At 42.6% G+C, this 22,018-nt stretch overlaps 1 protein-coding gene and 1 non-coding gene across 2 annotated transcripts; both read right to left on the bottom strand.

Annotated features, from left to right (window-relative positions):
* Positions 1–4,529: 4,529 nt before the first annotated feature.
* Positions 4,530–4,603, bottom strand: trnar-ucu (transfer RNA arginine (anticodon UCU)). Its single transcript has one exon. It is a non-coding gene; the product is annotated as a tRNA-Arg (tRNA).
* A 4,230-nt stretch (positions 4,604–8,833) lies between these two features.
* On the bottom strand, positions 8,834–20,541 carry il13ra1 (interleukin 13 receptor, alpha 1). The gene is made up of 10 exons (XM_011487771.4): positions 20,276–20,541; positions 18,354–18,502; positions 18,090–18,219; positions 17,918–18,014; positions 13,981–14,159; positions 13,635–13,768; positions 13,432–13,555; positions 11,789–11,885; positions 11,634–11,700; positions 8,834–11,407 (listed from the first exon to the last, which is right to left on the bottom strand). Exons 1-10 carry the CDS (start codon positions 20,340–20,342, stop codon positions 11,312–11,314), a joined length of 1,140 nt encoding a protein of 379 aa, XP_011486073.1. The 5' UTR covers positions 20,343–20,541; the 3' UTR covers positions 8,834–11,311.
* Positions 20,542–22,018: the final 1,477 nt, after the last annotated feature.

Genomic DNA, 22,018 nt, shown 5'->3' with positions numbered 1-22,018 from the left:
GTGCTCCGGTGCTGACTGCAAGTTCTGCAGAGACCTTCTTTCCCATCCTCACCACCTGGGGTCTGTCCGGGAGAAAGTCTAGAATCCAGTTTCGGGTGGGTGTTGGTACTCCCAGTTTGGAGAGTTTTGCAGTCAGCTTCCAGGGCCTACTGGTGTTGAAGGCGGAGCTGTGGTCCAGGAACAGTAAAGTAGTCAGTGAAGTGAAGTGCCAGGGCCACCGCTTCTTCTGCTGATCTGTTCTGATGGGGGTCTATTGATTCGTCGACCAAGGAGTTGATGTGTGTCACTACCAGCTTTCCCAGAACATTTCATTGCTACAGGAGTGAGGGCCACAGGTCTTGGGTCATTCATCGTTGTGATGTTTGTTTTCTTCGGGACCGGCACGATCACTGAGGACTTGAAGATTCGGGGGAACCGTTTCCTGCGAGAGGGAGAGGTTGAAGATGTCTGTGTACGCCTGCTAGCTGCTCCGCAGGCTTTTAGAACTCTTGGTGACACGTGGTCCGGTCCTGTCGCCATGTGTGGGTGCAGTCAGAAATAAGGAAAAGAAGCTCAAAACACACTCGTACTGGTAGCACTTGTCTGTGTCTGTTTTGTTGTTGGGGGACTGCAGATGGAAAACCAGACACATCTTGGAGGTTCAGGCTGTGTGAAGAGGGACCACAGTGGCTCCTCATGTTGAGGTCCACTTCAATTACACTTAGAGACAGCCAACACCAAATTTGAGGTAAATTATCGAATCTTTTGCTAAATTATTTGGGTTGCTGTTGGTTAAATAATCCAGTTAGATCCAGTTATCGCACATTTTCAACACTAAATAGTGGCAAAAAAAGTAGCATTGGATGTGGATTTGGTTTATTTCAAGCAATCAAAACAAAAACAAAAAGACTAATGCAAGAGAGATACACTGACCGGCCACTTTATCAGACACATCTGTCCAAATGCTCGTTAACACAAGTTTCTAATCAGCATATCATATAGCAGAAACTCAATGCATTTTCGGCACGTAGACATGGTCCAGACGGTTCAAACCGAGCATCAGAACAGAGAAGAACGGTGATTGAAGTGACTTTAATGATTGTTGGTGCTAGACAGGCTGGTCGGAGGATTTCAGAAATTGCTGATCTACTGGGAATTTCACCCATGACCACCTCTAAGGTTTACAGAGAAAAAGAGAGAAAATATTTAGTGAGCAGCAGTTCTATAGGTAGAAATCTCTTGTTGATGCCAGATGTCAGTGGAGAACAGGCAGACTGGTTCCAGCTGATAGAAAGACAACAGGAACTCAAAGAACCACTGGTTCCAACCGAGGTCTGCAGAAGAGCATCTCTGAAAGAACAACACGTCCAACCTGGAGGCAGATGGAATACAGCAGCAGAACCCCACACCGGGTACCACTGCTGTCAGCTAAGAACAGGAACCTGAGGCTACAATTCACACAGACTCACCAAAACTGGACCATAGAAGATGGAAAAACTTTGTCTGATCTGATGAGTCTCAAGTTCTGCTGCCACATTCAGATGGTAGGGTCAGAATTTGGGGTCAACAACAGGAAATCATGTGCTGTGTCCCAATCCCCACTCTAAGCCGTAACTACTAAAAAACTATATAGTACAGGTCTATGTAGTGCCCTGGATATTAAAAGCAATTTGGACACCATGCTCACTACTTTTTTTTTTTAAACAGTGGATATGACCGTCATCAATTTCACAAAGTGAAAATCTATTCCAACTTTTTTTATAGAGTTTTTAAAACACATTAACATACAGAGCATATTTTTAAAAGGTAAGCGTATTCAAACGATAATACAACTCTGTGTTTCCCCACATCCCTCCCAACCCGAATACAGTTCCACATATCCAGGACATGTGTTTACACACCAAAAAGTGAAAATCTAATTAAAATGAGCGTTTTACGACGATTATTTTTTATTCCACTCTCCTCTGAAGATAAAAACGTTGATGGTTTATAAAAAAAATATCTTTAAATTCTAAATACATTTTTTGGTCAAAAATTGTTCCAACGCAGTGCATTGTGGTCCATATTCGCCATTCTAGTGAGCATCGACGCACACTGGTTTTCCGCAGAGACTTCTGGGAAATTTCTAGAGCACTGGATTTTTGAATTGTAGATTCGGACGGCACTAGAAAATGGGGGAACGCACTACAGTAAACCCTTGTTTTTCGCGGGGGTTACGTTCCAAAAAGACCCCGTGATAGGCAAAATCCGTGAAGTACAAACCTTTATTTTTTTAAACTATTATTAAACAATTAAATCCTCTATTATACATTGAAAAGAAAGAACAAACCAATTTGCAGGCTCAAGCATTTGTTTCACAAATAGAAGTACTTTAGAAACCTTTTTTTCAACAAATAACTCTGTACTGTACTGTCAAATAATAATTTTAATGAATGTGAACAGAAGGCTTCAAATCGCGGAGATTAGCCCCGCCCACCGCGACCCGAGTATTGGACTAAACGGGAGAAAATTTAAAAATGATTATGAAAAAAATACAAAGTACAGTTGGACAAATAGTGACTCAGGTGTAATTCACTGCTCTACAGACTGAGCCGCTGCATCCTGACTCCGCTCTGCAGTGTTTTCTTCTGTTGAAGCCCGCGGTGCAGCTGTGTTTGTTCGGGAGAAGAGCAGTTGTTGTCGCTCTTTTTTCTGCTTTGCAAAAAGATCCTTATACACCGACATGCCACCATCAAGAGAATTTGTACATAGTAGTGAAAATTTGGCAAGCTGATTTACGTACGTGCACATATTAAACTGCAACGTTATTGACGCACAGGTAGAGAGGAAGCGGAGTGACTTTTTAGCCAATCAGAATGCAGAACACAATGCACGATGCAAATCCGTGAAGTAGCGAAACCGTGAAAAGCAAACCGCGTTATAGCAAGGGATCACTGTATATAGTGCAGTATTTAGTGAGTAGGGAAGGAATTCAGACACAAACATGGATCCACCCTGCTTTGTATTATCAATGGTTCAGGCTGGTGGTGGTGGTGTCATGGTGTGGGGGATATTTTCTTGGCACACTTTGGCCTCTTAGTTTCAGTTTAGGATGATTCCAACACCACAGCCTACCTGAGTATTGTTGCTGACCATGTCCATCCCTTTCTGACCACAGTGGACCATCTTCTGATGCTACTTCCAGCAGGATAAGGCTCCATGTCATCAAGCTGGAATCATCTCAGACTGGTTCCTAGAACATGACAATGAGTTCTCTGGACTCAAACGGCCTCCACAGTCACCAGAACCCAATAGAGAACCTTTGGGATGTGGTGGAACGGGAGATCGGCATCATGGATGTTCAGCAGACAAATCTGCAGCAACTGATGCTGTCATGTCAACATGGACCAAAGTCTGAGGAATGTTTCCAGAACCGAGTTGAATCTATGACACCAAGGGTTGAGGCAGTTCTGAAGGTCAAAGGGGTCCAACCCGGTTCTAGCAACGTGGACCTGATATAGTGGTCCTGAGTGAGCATCATGCTTAAGGTGATTATCATTTATGGATTGGAAAAAAATGACAAATTAAAACTAAAAGTGGTAAATATCCATATATCCACATGTAAATGATAACATTATAACCACTCTAATTCATAAATAGACATATTTAAAAGTATACATTCAGTACATGACACAATGAATCCATTAAATGTAAAGTTTGTGAAAAACTGTTTTCTGAAAAGGAGTGGAAGGGAGCCTACTGGTAAATTCCCAGCGCTATCATGCTTAAATTATTGATTAATTGCTTGAAAGATTAAAAACATTAAACATGATTAAAAGCATAAAATGGCGCACTTAGTATACTAGATTGATTTTTTTCCATTTTACTCTTCACCTTTTGTCCTAAATGAATAGACGGATTAGCTTTCTATTGTTTCCATTGCAATGTATGCCATTTATTTTTCAGTGTCACAGTCAGCCGTTCCTTCTGTTCTCCTTCCAGCATCTGAGGTCTTTTCTTCTGGTTTTTAGTCAATCAAAATGTAAACAGCTACGTATTGTAGAAAAAAAACTAAAACTAAAATTCCTGAAGTGATAAAGCCGACCAAAAAGCAAGAAAAAACGGATTATATGATTATATTATTGTGATGTGATCAGGATAAATTGACGTAAACCAGCAGAACCACAGAAGCGGACCCGGTCCACATTTCTGACACAGACTCAGTGGATGGGTCGGCAGCCGTCTGGGCTCACTGGATCCTCACTACGGGTCTCCTCAGTCCATCCATCCTGATCCCAGCCCGGATTAGAATTAAATATGTAGTATTTGGTCTCTATAAATATCAAAATGGATGTGAATTTGGGATAAAAATACCTTTTTTTCCCAGTGTATTTTATGTTCACAAAAACACGACTATAGCCCACCACTTCAACAATGTCAAAAAAAGCTTTCCTTCATCCTTCATCGCCTGTACCACAACGAGAAAGCAAAGCTGTCCTACAAAACGCACACTCAGACCCATCGCAAAACGAAAAAGACACGCAATCCTGCGCGTGGCATACAGAGTGACCCATCTCTGCCGGGACTCGAACCCGGAGCCTCTGGATTAGAAGTCCAGCGCGCTATTCCATTGCGCCACAGAGACTGCGCCAGGATTTCGTGACGTTGTTACAGTTCATATACTGCGCAGCCTCACATATCTGCTCATCCCTGCAGCATCAGGACCACAGTGAGCCTACTTGTTGTCTTTACCACCGATGACCACTAGAGGGAGCCGGTGTTACGCTCTTTCACCAGACTGCGTTAAGTTCGCAAGTTTAACCGGAAGTACAGTAGAAGTACAGGAAGTCGACTTTAAAAGATAAAAGCAGCCTGAAGACCATTCGAATTTAAGCTTTTTATTTTGAAGTCCATTTAAAAATCATAATTTTATTTTAAATAGCTTAACTTTTTTCCCTGACGGTCGATAAACCCTTGTTGTCATGATGTGTATTTTGGGCGGGGGACAAATATTCGGAAGAATTAAACCCACAGAACGATGAGCCGTTTGATTTTTTTAATCTTCGCAGAGATCAAACATTACGGGCAGCACTCGTTGCATCATGAGACTGGAATTAGATTCTGAATCAGCTTTTTTTTTTTTTTTTGCACACAGCTTTATCGATATCCGCTATCTGCGGCTGAGATGGGTCGGTTAGACTTTACATGGGTGTGATGTCTGATACTGCGACTGAGTCAGATCCTTAAGTAGCCTTAGATTGTGTGCTGGAGACTGAAGATTTAAAAGTTTTCCCGAAAATACCAGTAAAAAGATGATAAAAAGCCACCAACTGACAGTGAAATCGGTTCACAGACGGTTCGCCCTCTACTGGTGGAGAAGTATAACTGCAGGGGGAATAGATTTTCCTTTTAGGTAATAAACAATGATGAAACATTAAAAACATGATGATGTTGTTGTTGTTTTTTTAGTTTTGTGGGGATTTTTTCGTCAAACAAGAAAGAGCTCAAAGCTGAATCTTAGTGCAGTCTCACCTCCACTTTGACCTTTTCTGCTTCACCTATAGAGCATCTCACCACCGTCTACCAGTGTTCTTCTCTGTTACTTTCTCTCCCTGGATCCTGTCATTGACTTTCTCTAGATATACAAAAGCACGGTTTAACTCTGTCTGACCATCTCCAGAAATATGCTCACACCCAGTATTAGGTTCTCTCCCCTTTGCGTGAAACAAAACTGTTGTCCACAAATGTCCCTCTTGACATCAGTCTAGCTTCCACCCCTCTTTCCCATAATTCAGTGTGTCTCATCGGTTTTTATCCCTCTGTAGTTTCTCTGCATGTCTCCCTTTCTCCTTCTCTGCTCACCTCCTACCTGAGGAGTAAACCCACAGAAAACATTCACCATCACGGTCTTCACCTCCAGAAGATTCTTATCAAACTCCTCTTGCAGGATTTATCCTCCGTCGTTCCTCTTTCCATCCTCACCATGACAAAACATCTCCTTCTAATCTATAAGCTTTGTTCTCTTTCCATCTGGTCTCTTCTCCACCTTTCTTCAGCCCATCACATTGTCCAACTCTGAAGTTTCCTGTCAGTCATTCGAAGTTGCCTCTCCTCCTTCTCCTCTTCTTCTTCCACTGACACACTGTGTATCAACAGCACCAGAGGCGGTAGCTGTTAGCATGACTGATCCAGTCTGAAAGTTCTGATGGTGGTTCCATCCAGTTCCAGACGCAACCCTTCAATGCGGTCATAAAAACTGTTGGATTTATTGTAGATTTGACAGTACCCCCCCCTAAATGTTTCTTTACGGATGCAAAAAATAAGAAAATCATTTTTCATTGTAACAGCACTACTTTTCTGTTCTCCCAGAAAATTAACATAATGAAACTAAAAGGAATCTATTCACGTTATCCAGCTGCTGTTGGGTGAAAGCATGGTGCACCCTGAGCGGGGCCCCCACCTACTGCAGGGCCACACACTACCCTAAAGCCAATTTAGAGACTAGCCTGTGAAGCATGCTTTTGGACTATGGAAGGATGCCGGAGTTCCTGGGGAAAAACCACAAAAAGGACCCAGTCAGGATTTAAGCCTTGTGCTATCCTAAGCACTTTAACATTGGGAGTTGGGTCATCTAGACCCACTAGACAGTGCTCTGAACCCTTTTTCTTCAATGATTTGTGATCTTCACTGGATTAGCTATAGGATTAGGACTTGCATTACTTATGACCCCCCCCCCCACACACACACACACACACACAACCCTCAATCTTCTTCTTTTCTTTGAAATCTATGAAGACAGCAAATACAGTTTTCCACAGAGTAACACCATTTCATAGAAAGAGGAATCTATTTTAGTTTCATTTCTGGGGGGAAATCCTTAAATGTTCAACATTTTGCAACTTCCCACATTTTGTTTTTAATTCACCTTGTGTATCGCTTATGACAACTGTTTTTTAAAAAAAAAAAAAAAAGCACAAGCAGAGAGCTGTCAGTTGTTGACGTCGTTAAAAGGTAATAGTTAATCTTTTCACTGCGGCATCGATCACATCAGAGGCTGACAGTCTGGCAGAAGTGGCATTGTGTAACATTCTGTCACAAACTTTCATCACAGTTCCTTCTTTTGGCTGTGTCCGTACGGCTACCAAGCATGTCTGCTCTGTTTTCCTGTGGCCTGTGGTGGGGTCTGAGGTTAGACTGTCATGTCAGTCTGTGGACTTTTCTTTGCTTTGTCATGCGTCTGGACTTTGTCAGTGGCTTTTGGGGGTTTTCTCCTGTTTTGATGTATTCTCTACTGTGTCATGTTCTTCAAAACTGCACATGTTTTGATGTAATCTGACTTTATGCTGAAATACTGGACAAATGAGGAACGTACACTCCTGCCCATGATATTGCGGCATATGAAGGAACTTAACAAGTGGAACATTTTACTTCAGCTTGCTTATGGTTTTGCCACGCTTTGCCGCAAATCGGTTTGGCTCACCTGTTGCAAATTACAAATAAGGGCCACCTGTGAGGACATGAATTAGTTGATGACTAATGACTTTGTTGTTTTAAAAAGCTACCTGTTATTCCCTCTCAATGTGTGACAGTGGTAAAGACAAAAGAGCTGTCTGAGGCAAGCACGGGACTTCTACGGAGTATAAAATCATCTCCAAAGACCCCTGTCTCCCTGTTTCAACAGTTGTCAAGCATAAAACTGTCAAGAATCTCCCTTTGGGTGGGGAGGGGTTGATGACAGAGGTCTGGAGCAGTCCGGTACAATTGTCTCAACACCCACAGCACGGTGAAAAAAGCTGGGGTTTATGAACGGAGGCCAAGGAAGACCCCATTGCTGAAGAAAAGACATTGACAAGAAAAGATTGATCTTTATGAAAGTCAACCTGGCCTTGATCGCATCACAGGCATCCAGTAGTTCTATAGGGAAATGTCCCTCCAACTTGGTTTTTAGACGACGGTCATGGGTCCTCCACCAAGATAAAAACCCCAAAGTGCACTTCCAACAGCGCACGGGAGTGCTTGAAAGGAGAAACATTGACTGATTTAATACAGCCACCAATGAGTCCTAATCTGAATCTCATTGAAAATCTTTGGGGGGAGCTAAAATTGGTCATTTAGAAAAGTACCCAAAGAACAGGAAAAGGTGCCAACAATAGTGAGCAGGACTGTTTGATTCTGCAGGCCGGTAGTCCTGGTAGAGGATCCAGAGATGACAAGTGTTTGAACAAGGAGTTGGGCTGAAGAAACGGAAAGTTAGAGGGATCTTCCTGATGTTCCAAGGAAAAATCTGCATGGTTGGAATGTAACAAAGTTTTCTGTAAAGTTAGGCCGGTCACCAACTATGACTTCCAAATTGTTTGCAGAATTTCCTGGAAAACACATTGATGATCCAACGCTGATGAAGAAACTGTGACCACTGGATTTGGGAACCCCTATTTCCTAGGTTAGTGTGGGTGGAAAGAATTTGGAGGGAAAAGCCTCCATCTGGTCTTGAAGGAGCTTGTGAGTGAGGAGTGGGTGGAGTTTGAGTTAGTTTCTACCCCTAATTTGTCCGTCGTGGGTTAAGGTCTTTATCTACTTTCTGCCCTGAACATTCAGGTTCTGCCGTGTGAGGGTTTGTAACGGACACGCTCTGCTTTTGTCTCCAGATCGCCACATTTCCAGCAAAACCTCTGCCTCTTTGTTTAATGTGGCTTTGGTGAAGAACCGATACCGTTGTGATTCGCGGTCCATCTGTAAATGTTCTGTCTTTGAACGGCTTATTTTACAGAATCCCTGGTGGTTTTCACCAAACCGCCTTAGATCTGCACATGTTAGAGCTCTTCGTCAACGATTCAAGAGCTGATGCTCTGGCAAAGAAAAAGGAGGGGAAAAAATCTTGATTTAAATGCACAACAGCTTTATTTAAAATCAGAATGCATGACAAAAATGAGACACATTTACAGCTGCCAAGGAAATGTTAAACATTACAGGTTTTGAACTCTGAGAAGGTTTCATTGAGTTGAATGCATCATTTTGTTGATCAAACACAACCCAATCCGGAACTTTTGCTCATGCCCATCGGCGTTTGAGGTGCACAGATGTTACATTTGACTGCCATCACCCACTAGAAGCACAAGACACAAACCAGGCCTGCAAACATCAACGCTGCTCCCTGGAGCTGCACTTCTACCTTTGGTGAAATCCAAGAAAAGGACGACTGAGACAACCAAGGAAACCCAGGAAAGAAGGGGAGCCACAGAAACATCACTGTCCTTCGTAAGTGTTGAAGCATCTTCAACTAACAAAGTTCCTGTTCCTTTTTCTAACCGAGCAGCACAGACTGCTTCCTCCCCGACGACAAAATGGGAGAAGTTGGAGAAAAAGTCAGACCTGGACTCTGTAGTTCACCCAGAGAACAGACTTCTGGGGTAAAAATGACCCGATGACTGAAAATCTGCACGGATGCTCTGATGTGGTTTGTGTCAAATCGATACTCTGCGCCTTTTTCCAGTTCGATTCTTTCAGTTTTTTAAGAGTTTTGTCCAGTGGGTCCTATAAGGCGACATTTCTTAAAACAAAAAACAAAAAGAATCAAACAAGAGAGTGCAGTGAATTTTCAAATGTATTTACAGTCACACTAAATGAGTCCTCTGAGAAACAATCCGCCCCAACATAAAGGAGGGGAAGCCTTAAAAACACACCAGCGGGATAAGCAAATTCTAAAACGAACGGCACAGCTTTTCTGCTGAGGCTCAGACAAATGAGGACATGTGAGCGAGGAGTCTGTTCCAGAAATTTACATCCATGCAGTGACGCACAAACACCTCCACGCTCCTCAGCAGCTTCAGTGGATGCAGTTCAGCAGCTTTTGTGCAGTCAGGTCCTTCCGATGGCCTGCTGCAGACTCACAAAAAAAACAAAAAAAAACAAGAACTAAGATCCTCACACTCCCAAACTTCCTTTTGAGGTCTGCTCTGTACCCACAAGTCTGCACAAACGCTTTATTCTACACGCACAGCAGTCTGATAAGCAACAAGACTTCAGTCTCGAGTCAGCAGTTCTGCAGCAAACCTTACTTTGTTTTCAGTTTCTGGGTAAAACATTTATATGGAAATGCTTGACTGTGGTGCGTCTCGGCGCACAAACACTCTTCTGTCCTGCACACCTGTACATCCAGCCGTTACCACTCCCCCGAAATTCCCCAAACTCCTGTTACACCCAGACCCAAATGGAAGTAAACGTCATTCTTGACCTTTATAGGACTCTGTGCAAATCTCAACAACCCCCCCCCATACACCAGCAGGAAGAGCAATGGACCAACACCTCCAACCATGCTGTAGATGTTTTCTCTTTGCCAGCCTTAGATTCACATCAAAGGACAGTTTTCAGTCAATTTCTTTAGGCTGAATTCATTTGGAGTCTTAGAATTGGAGTTTAAAGGCTTTATGGAAACCGCAAACATTCAAAGACAATAACGTCCACAAAAAAGCTGAAACATTTCAGGCCAGAAAACAGTAAAGACTTTCCTTCCTTCCTTCCTTCCTTCCTTCATTAAAGACTCCGGAAACGTCATCTGCTTTTGTGCAAAAAGGATTTCGGATCCTTCTGGTGGCACGCAGGTCACAGTTTGCCTGCACCAAGGCAGCTCCTCACGTGGAAAACTTCTCTGAATCATCAACTTCCGGTCCCGGCAGTTTCTGTTCCAGCTGCTGCGGGACTGTTAGGAAAATTACCGCTGGTTGCCTCGTTTGCATGAATCCTCCTCAGCCTGGGAACTGAACGGACGTGCACCCGATTACCCTTCAGCTCCTAAAATACACATCCAAGGGTCCGAATACAACACTGAGAGGCCATTGTATCGCCAAATCCTCTGAGGACGACCCTTTAGCAAGGCAGTAGTCTATTAAAGCGCACTACAAGTAGTCTATACTAAAGGTGATACCTGAAGTTTATTGTGAAATTAGAATGTTCCAATTTAGTCTGAAGAAGTATTCAGTTACTTCCAACACTACATGTACTTTGTCTATGGTACAGGAGCTATACTTTTACTCAAGTATACTTCATAAGTGAACTGCTTTTTGCTACATTTTCACAAACAGAAATGGTTTTGATGCTTAATCCATGAACTTCTCTATGATCAGCAGCAGCTGATAAGAAAAAACACCTCCCGCTGGTTAAATGCAGGATTCTATGTTTGAAGCAGGAACTTCCACACAGCAACCGCTTTTCTGGTCCCTTTTTTGAGCCCAAGTAAGGGTTCGCTTTCTTAAAAAAAATAACAGAAGTACTTTGGCCTGGTGACATTTAGAAAAGTGTGAAGTTCGACTTCAGCTGATGGAGTTTGTTCACAGACATTTGGCCGGTTGGAGACGCGTCAGCAGTGCGGTTCGCCAGCCTGCTTATCTATGAGCAGATTGATTTGACAGCAGCGCTCTTCCTCAGCTGGGATGTACAAGTTGCTGAAAGTGCTCTGAGCGACAAAAGAAGACAGAGAAAAAGAGTCAGAGCAGAAAAATGGATTTAGAATAGAATGTCTGTCATGCCTCAGTTTGCATTCGTTAACAAATGAGATGACAGAGATTAAAAAAAACAGACAGAAAACAAACATTTGTGACAAAAAGCAGCCTGACAGCTGCTCGGTTTAAGGACAAACATCGCTAAGTGCAACTACAACCCCACTGGAAGAGAAAAGTTACCTTATTGTTGTTGTCTGTGATGAGATCCCGCGGCTCTGGGACCTTTAGGAAGATCTTGTCCTTGTTTCTGCACAGAGCTTTCAGTATGAGCCGAATGTAAAGCCTTAAAACAACATTACATCCCAAAAGACAAAAGGGAGGAGATTTTTACGCACTTTGTGCAGCACACAAAGGTCAAGGTTGCCACAAAAGCCACCAAGACAGGGATGGTAATGGCAGCGTACAGCAGCCAGTTATTCTCTGCATCAGCCTCTGAAAGAACAGAGCAACAAGTGATGCAGCAGAAAAAAAACAACCAAACATTTCCAAACAACGCAGTTTGAGGGGAAATTTGTCTAAAGACACAGATGGAAATGCTGTTTTTAGTGTTTTAAACATGTCCTTTTGGCATTTTTCTGATGGTGGAGAACACGAATAAAGAAAATTAAGATGAGTGTTTCTGTTGTGAATCAGGGTCAGATGGAAAGAAAGTAATGCTTTTGGAAAACGCCTGCTGTAGCTTCCTGCTCCGCCCCTTTCTGATCATCCACCTTGCAACATGAACGTCTTTGCTTTCCTGGTCTGCGCTGGAATCTGGATCAGAACTGGACGGATGGTTAGATCTGATGTTGCTGCCATTTTTGTTGCACCGCTAATGTTAGGTTGGGGGTGTGGGGGGGCTGTTAGCTAGAGGGAGAGAGCGTAAAAGATGCATGATGGGAAAGGGGCTGGCTTTACTGCACCTGAGTCGTGCTCCCACCACAACCCCGAAATGAATTTCGGATGAACTCCTGCTGCTCTGCAGAAACTACGTCTAAGACACAAAAATAAAATTGGGGGGGGGGGCTCACATTTCTGCATTCGTCTTGTTCTCGCATGACTTCTAATAAAAACGTTTATTCATTTTCAGCACCGCCGATTCCATGTGGAGCCAAAACAGTCCGAGCCGATTTGTGTGTTTGTAACGTGTGATACATTCTGTGGAGAACTGTGTGTCCTTGCAATTGTGTGTTCACATGTACAAAAAAATGACAAAATACGTAAAAAAAAGTAAAAATACACAACCCAACTGTAACTTACAGCAGCTTAAAACTAGCTACACATACAATCTTTAAAGTATAACACTATAAACACACTAAAACGGCATTTACTCACGTCCATACGTTTTGGTTGTAAATGATGCGTTCAAATGCTGCTAGGATGCTGGGTCATTAGAGTTTTCCCGTAAGCCATTTGAAACTTAGATTGTGAATAAAACCTTGTGAAACTCTCGACATTTTATCCACTTTCATAAACAGATACGCCATCATATAGAACACATTTATGTTCAGGCACATGTGAATACACAACTGAAAATACACACAGTTTCGCACAAAATGTAGTGTCAGAGTTACAAATCAAAAATGATGCGCAGACAAATGGGGGGAGACTGTTTCGGCTCGACAATCCCAGCTACCGTTGGGTGAAGGCGGGGTTTACCCGGAATGGGTCACCGACCTGCCTGTTAAGGTGCCACACACACACACAAATTTACACACACACATTTACACACACATTCGCACACACACCTAGGGACAATTAAGAGACACGCATGAACCTATGAAGCATGTTGGGAGGAAGCCGGAGAAAACCCACACAGGCACAGAAAGACCCAGCTGGGATTCAGACCAGTGGCTTTTGGCTGTGAGGTGCTGATAAAAATGTCCGACTTTTATGGCGGCATCCATCACTAAACACTGGAAAACACGTAGCTCTTCGTGATTTTGAAGAAGAAAGCTTCAACAGTTCACGGGTAGATAAAGAAAAGCGGTTCACGCACCAAAGCAGGCCTCCTGGCTGGTTAGGGAATTCCCCTTACGGCTCTCAGCTCTGATCGTCATGCAGTAGGCGCACTGACGCTTCACACCCAGCACATAGGACGTCTGTGCTTGAACCCTAATATCCTGCAGTACACACATGACATGTCAGATTCACTGTAAAAAAAAAATCACGGCTGTGTGCAGAGATGCAGACATGTCTCACCTTTTTTTCGCCACATTCGGTGAGATTTATCAGGAATTTCCACTGCGTCAGGCTCAGGACGCTCGGAGGAATCCAGTGGATCTGGAAGTTTTTTCCGCTTTTTGTGACGGTCCAGTTGAGAGGAGGAGGTCTCACTGCAGAGAGACACAGATTACAGGCATCCGAAGACAAAAAAAACAACAGCTTCTGTTTTGACTGAGGCTGCGAATCATGGACGACCAGGGCTGCAACGGATAACAAAAAATGAGATGTCTGCGACCCGTTGCAGCCCTCACATTCCATCTTAACCATTACAACATTTCAGAGAAGAAGCAGCTTTACTCGGAAAGGCAGAACAATCACGTACCAAGCGTGTAGGAATGCCACCCAAAGCTGTTCCTGACCGCAGTGCTGTTCAGAGTCCCATTAATCAAGATGAAGAACTCTTTGTTCTCTGAAATCTGCACATCGCAGCCTCTCTTCTGGTCCTGGACTTCGCTGTACGACGAACATTCTTGGAGCGGCGAGGAGCCGGGAGCGTTAGTCCTTTAGGACATGAGGATAAACACTTTTTATTCACCCAGAACAGATCGACTGAAAGCTTGAACAGTGGCATTTCCTGCAGCAATTCACGTGAATTCTGACAGATCATGAAGCTGGACATGGAAGACGCTCTTCTGGAACGTTTTTGAAGTCCCACTCGGACCGTCTTTTGGTCTGCTTTCAAAGTGTCCTTATAAGTGATGATGATGCCGTTTTTAGAGAAAATCTAAGAGTTTTTAGGACATGGTGTCTGCAGGAGTTCATTTCAAATTCACCTCTGGGCTGTGGGTGGGACTGTCTGCACGGAGCAACCCCGCCCCCCTTCCCCTCCTCTCAGAGCGTATGTTCTACGTCACAAATATGATCTTTTTCAAATGCCATTTTTTCGTTAATTCCTGATTCACCACATGTTGAATAAAGAAATACTCAGAAATGCAGTTTAATCTTAGTTCACTTTCTCTAAAGCATCATGTTAAAAACAGCAAAAACACAACTTTTATCAGGTCTTTAAAGGGTTTTAGACTTTACCCAATAACTTTAAGTAATATTTTTAAAAAGTGATTAGAAAGTACTAGAAAGTACAAGAAATCGAAAGAAGTTTTTAATGATTTGATACCATAATGGCACATAAAAGATTCTAACCAAAAACCTCTCAAGCGTTTCCACAAGACAATGAAGAAAATCCCATTAAACAGAAATGTGACCGTGACATGATGCATGTTTTTCTGGAGTGGATTCCCATTGAATCTCTCTGAAGTGATACTGAAATTGATTTAAACTCCAACAGTCTCCTTAACCTCCGTACTGGACGACGTTCTCCAACAAGAACAAAACATTCTGAGCACCATGGAAATCCTTCCATCTTCTAAAACCAGGACCTCACTCACATGTAGGAACGACGAAGAACGACCAGCTGACCGACGAGGATTGTGTGTGTGGGAGGAAGTGTCCACATACAGACTCCGCACACGCACGCGCGCACACACGCACACACACACACGCACGCGCGCACACACACACACACGCACGCGCGCGCACACACACACACACACACACACACACACACACACACACACACACACACACACACACACACACACACACACACACACACAGTGGTGGGTCTTCTGACCGAGAAGCCAAGCTGCTGACCGCTACACCTCTATGCAAACTGGCATTTCCAAATTCAAAAGGCCTCTCCTCTTTCAGACGCACGTCCTTCCAGATCCGCCTGCGTTGTCTTTGGCAGAGGACAAAACAGTCTGGATGACAATCGGGGGAAACGCACAACTCTGGCATTTCAGACGCTCACTCACCTATCTAGTCAAATCAACCTTTATTTATATAGCACTTTTTCAACAACATATGTCAATCAAAGTGCTGTGCATAAAATACAATACAATTTTAAAACAAGATAACAAGACAAACCGTGCGATAAACAGTGCGACAACCCCCCCCCCCCCCCCCCAAAAAAAAAAAAAAAACCACACACACACACACATACGCACACCACGATAAAGAAAAATAAATAAATAATCAAAAAATGATAAAATGATAGAATGTAGAGACCAGGCTTTGTCCTGAAGTGGAGAAACGATATTTTGGGGACATGTCCACATCAGCGACCCCCCAACCCAAGTTCACGGAGAACACTACCACAGAACCCCCCAGATCCGATCAAAAGAGTCAGACCCAGGAGATCCCACTGCAGCGACCCCGCTCACTGAGAAGGGTCAGTCGCTGATGTGGAGGATCCCTCAGAGGAAAACACTGGAGTGTAATAAAATGTAAAAGGAATAAAATTAGAATATATTTAAAACATGAACAACAAACAAATAATTACATAAACCTTAATAGGCATATGAAATGGTAAGAGTGACTTAAAAATAAATAAATGTATTTACATACACATTTAAAACTAGTAAAAAGAAAAAATAAATAATTAAAATATCAAATAAATTCCTAAAATTCAACTAAAAGCTAAATTAAAAAGGTAGGTCTTAAGCCTTCCTTTAAAAACATGAACTGTCTCTGCAGCCCTGAGGCTCTCTGGGAGGCTGTTCCACAGGCGAGGTCCGTAAAAACTGAATGAGGCCTCGCCGTATGTTTTTGTTCTTACTTTTGGAATAACCAAAAGGCCTGTATCAGAGGACCTCAGGGTCCGCGAGGGCTCATACTTTAAAATCAAGTCAGATAAATATGAAGGCCCGAGACCATAAAAACATTTGTAAACCAATAAAAGAACTTTAAAATCAATTCTGAAATGCACAGGGAGCCAATGTAGCGATCTTAAAACTGGTGTAATGTGTTCCCGCCCCCTGGTCCTCGTCAGAACGCGTGCCGCTGAATTTTGCAGCAGTTGAAGATTTGCTATTCTTGTTCTGGGAAGACCAGAGAGCAGGGCATTACAATAATCTAGTCTGCTGGTAATAAAAGCATGCATCAGCACCTCTGTACTGGCAAGAGAGAAAAATGGGCGGACTCTGTGACTAGTGACCACAGCTTTCCTGCTGCGATGGTGACCCTACTGTAAAAAAGCAGCATTAAAACGCTGCTTTTTTTATGAAATAAAAGGCTAGACTGTGAAAAAGTCTATTTATATTTATAGAGTCAATGGTAAAATATATTTTGCTGAAAAAGAATTTGTTGTAATTTGTCTTTTAGAAAGTGACTGAATGGTTTTTTGTTTGTGTGTGTCATATTTCTCCTCTCTTCTTAACATTGTTTTTTTCTACTTTTAATATTATTTGAGCTGTATAAATCCTAAAGTAAATAACTTGAGGTAGCATCCATGATGTTGGGGGGGGGGGGGGGGTATAATGACATGAAAGGGGGTTCACAGCAAGTCTTCATCGTGAAGGTGTCTCTCTGCAATAAAAACACGGAACAACGAGCACCAACTCCTCAACAAATAGATTCAAGTCGACACCAAATCCTCCGAGCTTCTTCTTCTGCAGCTCTGTGGTCACGTCGTCCAATTCTCTCAGTCTGGGACTTAACGTCAGGACTTCCCGGTTCGGAGGAATTTTCCCAACTCCCCTTTTTGAAGGTGGTGCAGAAGCGTCTCTGTGGTGAAACAGGTCCAGGTCCGGGTTCAGGAGGAAGGAACGGCCTCTTTGGTTTGATCACTTCTACATTTCTGGCTGGGTTGCATAATGCAGTGTTGTCCCTTTTCTCCTGTCCTCGTCAGTCACAGCATGCTTATCAGGTACTGTTCTATGTTCATAAAGCCTCTGCAGCTTTCAGCGCTCGCTTTCTCAACAGCTTCTATTGTTGAATATTGTCCAGGTCATTGGATTAATAACCCCATGTTAAAGGAAGTAGCTTCTTCTAAAAAGGAAACACTTGAAAACAAGTGAAGGAGTCTATTTGGACTCTACTTTCTAGGCTTACTGTGGACATGGATCTGTAGATTTAGATACCTGAGAGATAAAAAACAATTCAAAGATGACCCAAGACCGTAAAAAAGTCTGTAAAGTAACACGTTCTCAAGCTGGGGATGCTTTTTTCTTTTCAAATTTCTAAACAATGTCAGTATGTGTCTCACTATTTAACGTCTACATTCATCTCCAAAATGCAAACATTGAAAAAAATCCCGTCAGCCGGTACATGAAATAAAAGCACGAAATAAGGGATCGAAACTTTAGAGGAACTTGACTGTTGCAGAAGGAAGTGTTTCAAAGCAACACTGTCACTTTCATCATTACCGGAGTAAACGTGTGTGTGTGTGGGTGTGCGAGCGATTAGCTGCAGGTCCGTACCAGAAGAACGCCACGTCTGGAGCGTCGGCGGCCGGTGACCAGGAGCACTTCATGATGGCGGCTGTGTAGCCGTAACACTGCAGGTCCTGTACCAGCTCTGTCAGAAACAACACATTCATATTTACTCACCGAGTAGGAAAAAAAAAGACCCTTTAGGGGTTTAAAGAGTTACCTGGCTGAGTAACTTCCATGACGGCCTCCTCGCTCTCACGGCCGTCACAAGACGTTTTTACGGACCATCGCAGAAATCCTCCGTCCATCACAAATGGGTCTGCTATCATTTTCTGCTCGTTAATATTCAACTAGAAAGACACAAAAACAGCAGGGAGACTATTAACGTGACTGTGAACAACAATTCTAACCCTTGTGCTATTTTGAGGGGTCATCTGGACCCCTCAAAATAGCACAAGGGTTAAAGGGAAACATTTGAACTTACAATATTTTCTCCGGAGTAATCAGGCTTTCCTCTGTAAAACAGGATGTAGGTGCAGTTTGTCACCGGGTGCGGCGGAGGCTCCCAGGAGAACTCCGGTTGGAAGGCGTTTATCCAGCGCACGGACAGGTTTCTCGGCGGCAGAACTTGTGCTTCATGCAGAACAAAAAAAGAGAGAGAGAGAATTCCTGAGAGCGTTCAGGGTGCCTCTGTGCAGCTCCCTGAGATCCCTTTTATGTTTTTCTCCCCGTGAACAGATCCGATCTGCTGCATCATCGGTGCAGCCGGAGAACATCACATCATCAACATAAAGTCACATGTTTCAAAATCAATAAAAAACATCAAATCCGTTTCAGGCGCCATTTGTGACCTTTAACAAATATTTAGGTAAAATTTCAAATTTAATTTGCAAACTAAATGTTTAATTTCATCAAAATAAGTTTGGAAACTAAATATATAACGAAAAAATAAATATGTAACTTTAAATTCAATGTTTAACTGGCAATTTCAATATTTAGTTAGTTGTTGTGACATTCATAAATACATTAACTAAACGTGAAAATATGCATTTGAAAAATGTAACCATAGTTTGAATCAGTGGCCTTTAACGCAACTGCTTTGGCAACAACTCTGGCCAGAATCAGTTCAGAAATCGAATTTTGATTTTGGTAATCCACATCCGCTTCATTTGCTAAATATTAAGCTCCAAACTAAATATCTAGTTAAAAAGCTAAATATTTAACTCTAATCTAAACAGTTAATTTTGGCTTAAAGGGCCTATATCATGCAAAATCAACTGTCTGGATGATATACGCAAAAAGTTGTTCATTCCTCACAAAAACAGCCCCAAACTGGAATATTTATCCGTTCACGCATTTCTGAGAATTCCTCTAAAAACTTGCTCTCTGAGAACAACAATCAACAAAAACTAGTAGGTCCTCACTTTGTGACATCACAAAGTGAAGAACAGCCCCTTCCAGGAAGAGTCTGCACTGCCAGCCCCGCCCCCAGGCTAACAGACACACCCACTTTCTCAGTGGAGCTAGCGGCTAACCTCTTTCCTTATATACACACGCTGCCGAGGCTAGCTCCAGGTTAACATCATGAAATGGGCGGCACCCACACCAAGAAAAAGGCGGAGCCTCAGAGATCCAGTCGTCTTACTTCCGGGTAGGTAAATGAGCAGAAAATAACTCATATTTCATAAAAAAAATGTGTTCTTCAGTGTGCCAAAGGTCATATCTTATATGGATAATTTACTTTGAAAGTGCAGGATATAGGCCCTTTACATTTTTATGTAACAAATATTTAGTTATGAAGCTTAAATGTTTGGTTTGGAGAAAAATATTTAGGTCACCACCTAAATACAAAAATGTTTGATTTTATAAAATAATTATCTAGTTAAAAAAATAAACATTTGGTTTGTCAACTAAATATATGTGTAAAAAAACACATTTAAATTAAATATTTAGTTTGCTAACTACTAACAATTATGAAAATGTGACTAAAAGGTGAAAATAGTTAAAAACTAAACCTGTTTTTTTTCCTAATAAAACAGGCTTAATAACCACAAATATTGCTGTTAATATTCGCCTGTCTTACTTTACAAACGGCAGTCGTGCCAAGAATCCGCATAAATGCTAAAAACCATCAAATGTCTGCAGATTGCTGCCTTCAGGCTGAGTTTTGTGATCATCAGCCCTGACTTTCTTTGCCTTTCTGGGATGCGTCATGCGGACTTCCTGCCTCAGACGTTCCTACTTTCTGGCTCCTCCGCCGCCGTTCGTCACTAAACGAGGCTGCGGGGCAAACTCGCTCATTTTCGGTTCCCAGAGTCCGTGGAAGAACCGCGCGTGACGCAATCCAAACCGGAGACGCTCAGCAAAAAACGACTGAACGGAAAGTTTGTGGGATTGTTTTCTTACCTGACGCGGACACCCAGACCCCTAGAAGAAAACTGGAGGCGATCCATGTCAGAGCGGGAGGCACCATGTCGGTCCTGTCGGAGGTTCGAGTCCGGGCTGATCCGCGCTCTGGCGCACGAACGCGAGATCCACCAGTCTGATCTCCACCGTCCTGCTTAGGCTCGCTGTGTGGGAGATCAGGGGGTGGGTGTGTGTCACCCGGGGGGAGGGCAGAGGGGCGGGATGGTTGTGATGTCTGTGACCTTACGTCCTGTTGTTAAAGAGTTGCTCCAAATGTGCACGCGCACCCAAAAAACGCGACTTTTTCTGAATCCAGCCTCCCTGAAAGATGTGACTTTACGTCCCAGCAGCACTGGATCAGCCAGAAAAAGACGATTTGTTATAATTTGTGAAAATAAAAATAAAAAACACATTAGAGAAACTAGAAGGAGCTGCATTTCCAGAAGAAAATACAGGGTTGAATGATGTATTGTTGAATGAAAATGAAACTTAAAGGGTAACAATTGGCACACAAAAAATATGATAAATAAAGATGATTATTATGAGGATCTATAATTTATTGGAAATGTATTTAACCACAGCGGGACAGACGTTTGAAAGTAAACATACATTTAATTTACATACAAAAAGTGTATAAATATACCCCCTAGAAAGCCCAGTCCATCAAAGAATTGACAATAAAATTCATTATTAGGGGAACTGATGGAATCTACAATCAAAATGTTGGAAATACAGACAGTATCAAAAATGATATGTTGGGTGATTTATTAGTTTTGTTGTTTTTAGTTTATAAGGTAAAAATAGTGTTCAGGGGGAAAAAAGCACCTCATTTACTCACTGTCTCAAATTTCAGCCACACATTTCTAACATTTAGACCATGGTCGGGGTGAATCCTCCATTCTGATTGGCTGCTGGGTTTGCATTAAAAAGTGATAATCCACAGGGATCATGCACGCCTACAGAAGAAGTTCCGGTCACCTAGCTTAAATGTGTTTTGTATCTCTGCTCTGCTTCTTTAAAACAACCTTTAGCTTCATCATCTAGACCGAAACAAGCGGTGAGAGGTGAACTTTCTCTCTGAACTGATGCTTTATTTAACGTGATAACCAGATAAATCCTGGTCAAATGCTTCCCAGACTCGAGCCGCACACTATCCCCACGGTCGGGCGCACCTGAGTGTGGGAGCACAGCCAATCCGCCGTGGCGCTGCACTCCACTGACAACAGACAAACAGCAATCAGTACAATTTGTTCTGCAGGACATACATGTACAGTCATGCTGCTGCAGCAGGAGAACAAGGAGGAACCTTAAACCGTGTCTTTAGTCATCAGAGAGAACTTTCGTTACTGCCATTTAATATTATTTACACAAACACATTAGTGCAAAGACACAGAGGCACATATGTATCCTGCTGCACGTCTGAATGTAACAGCTGAAGTGGTTTCACTGTGAAAACAGTGACTTGGTGTAAAGACACTAGTCTGACCTGCACATCCTCCCGTCACACTTCTTAAGAGCTTAGTCATCCTCACAGCTGAATGAAACACATAATAAATAAAGAAAGAAATGATCCAAGTTGACCATAAATAAAGTGAAAACAGCACAACAACAAAACAAAGAAAGGTTGTGAAAAATGTCAGAGGCAGGTATCGAACCAGCGAGCTTCTGCACCAAGGATTCCCCATTTATTTCAATGGAGGCAAAAATCCTGGAATATCTGGAAAAGTTCAAGGATTTGAAGGA

The sequence above is a fragment of the Oryzias latipes genome, chromosome 18 (assembly GCF_053564925.1).
Source record: "Oryzias latipes strain Hd-rR chromosome 18, Olatipes_Hd-rR_3.1".
NCBI lineage: Eukaryota > Metazoa > Chordata > Actinopteri > Beloniformes > Adrianichthyidae > Oryzias > Oryzias latipes.
This window is presented reverse-complemented; position numbering and strand designations above follow the sequence as displayed.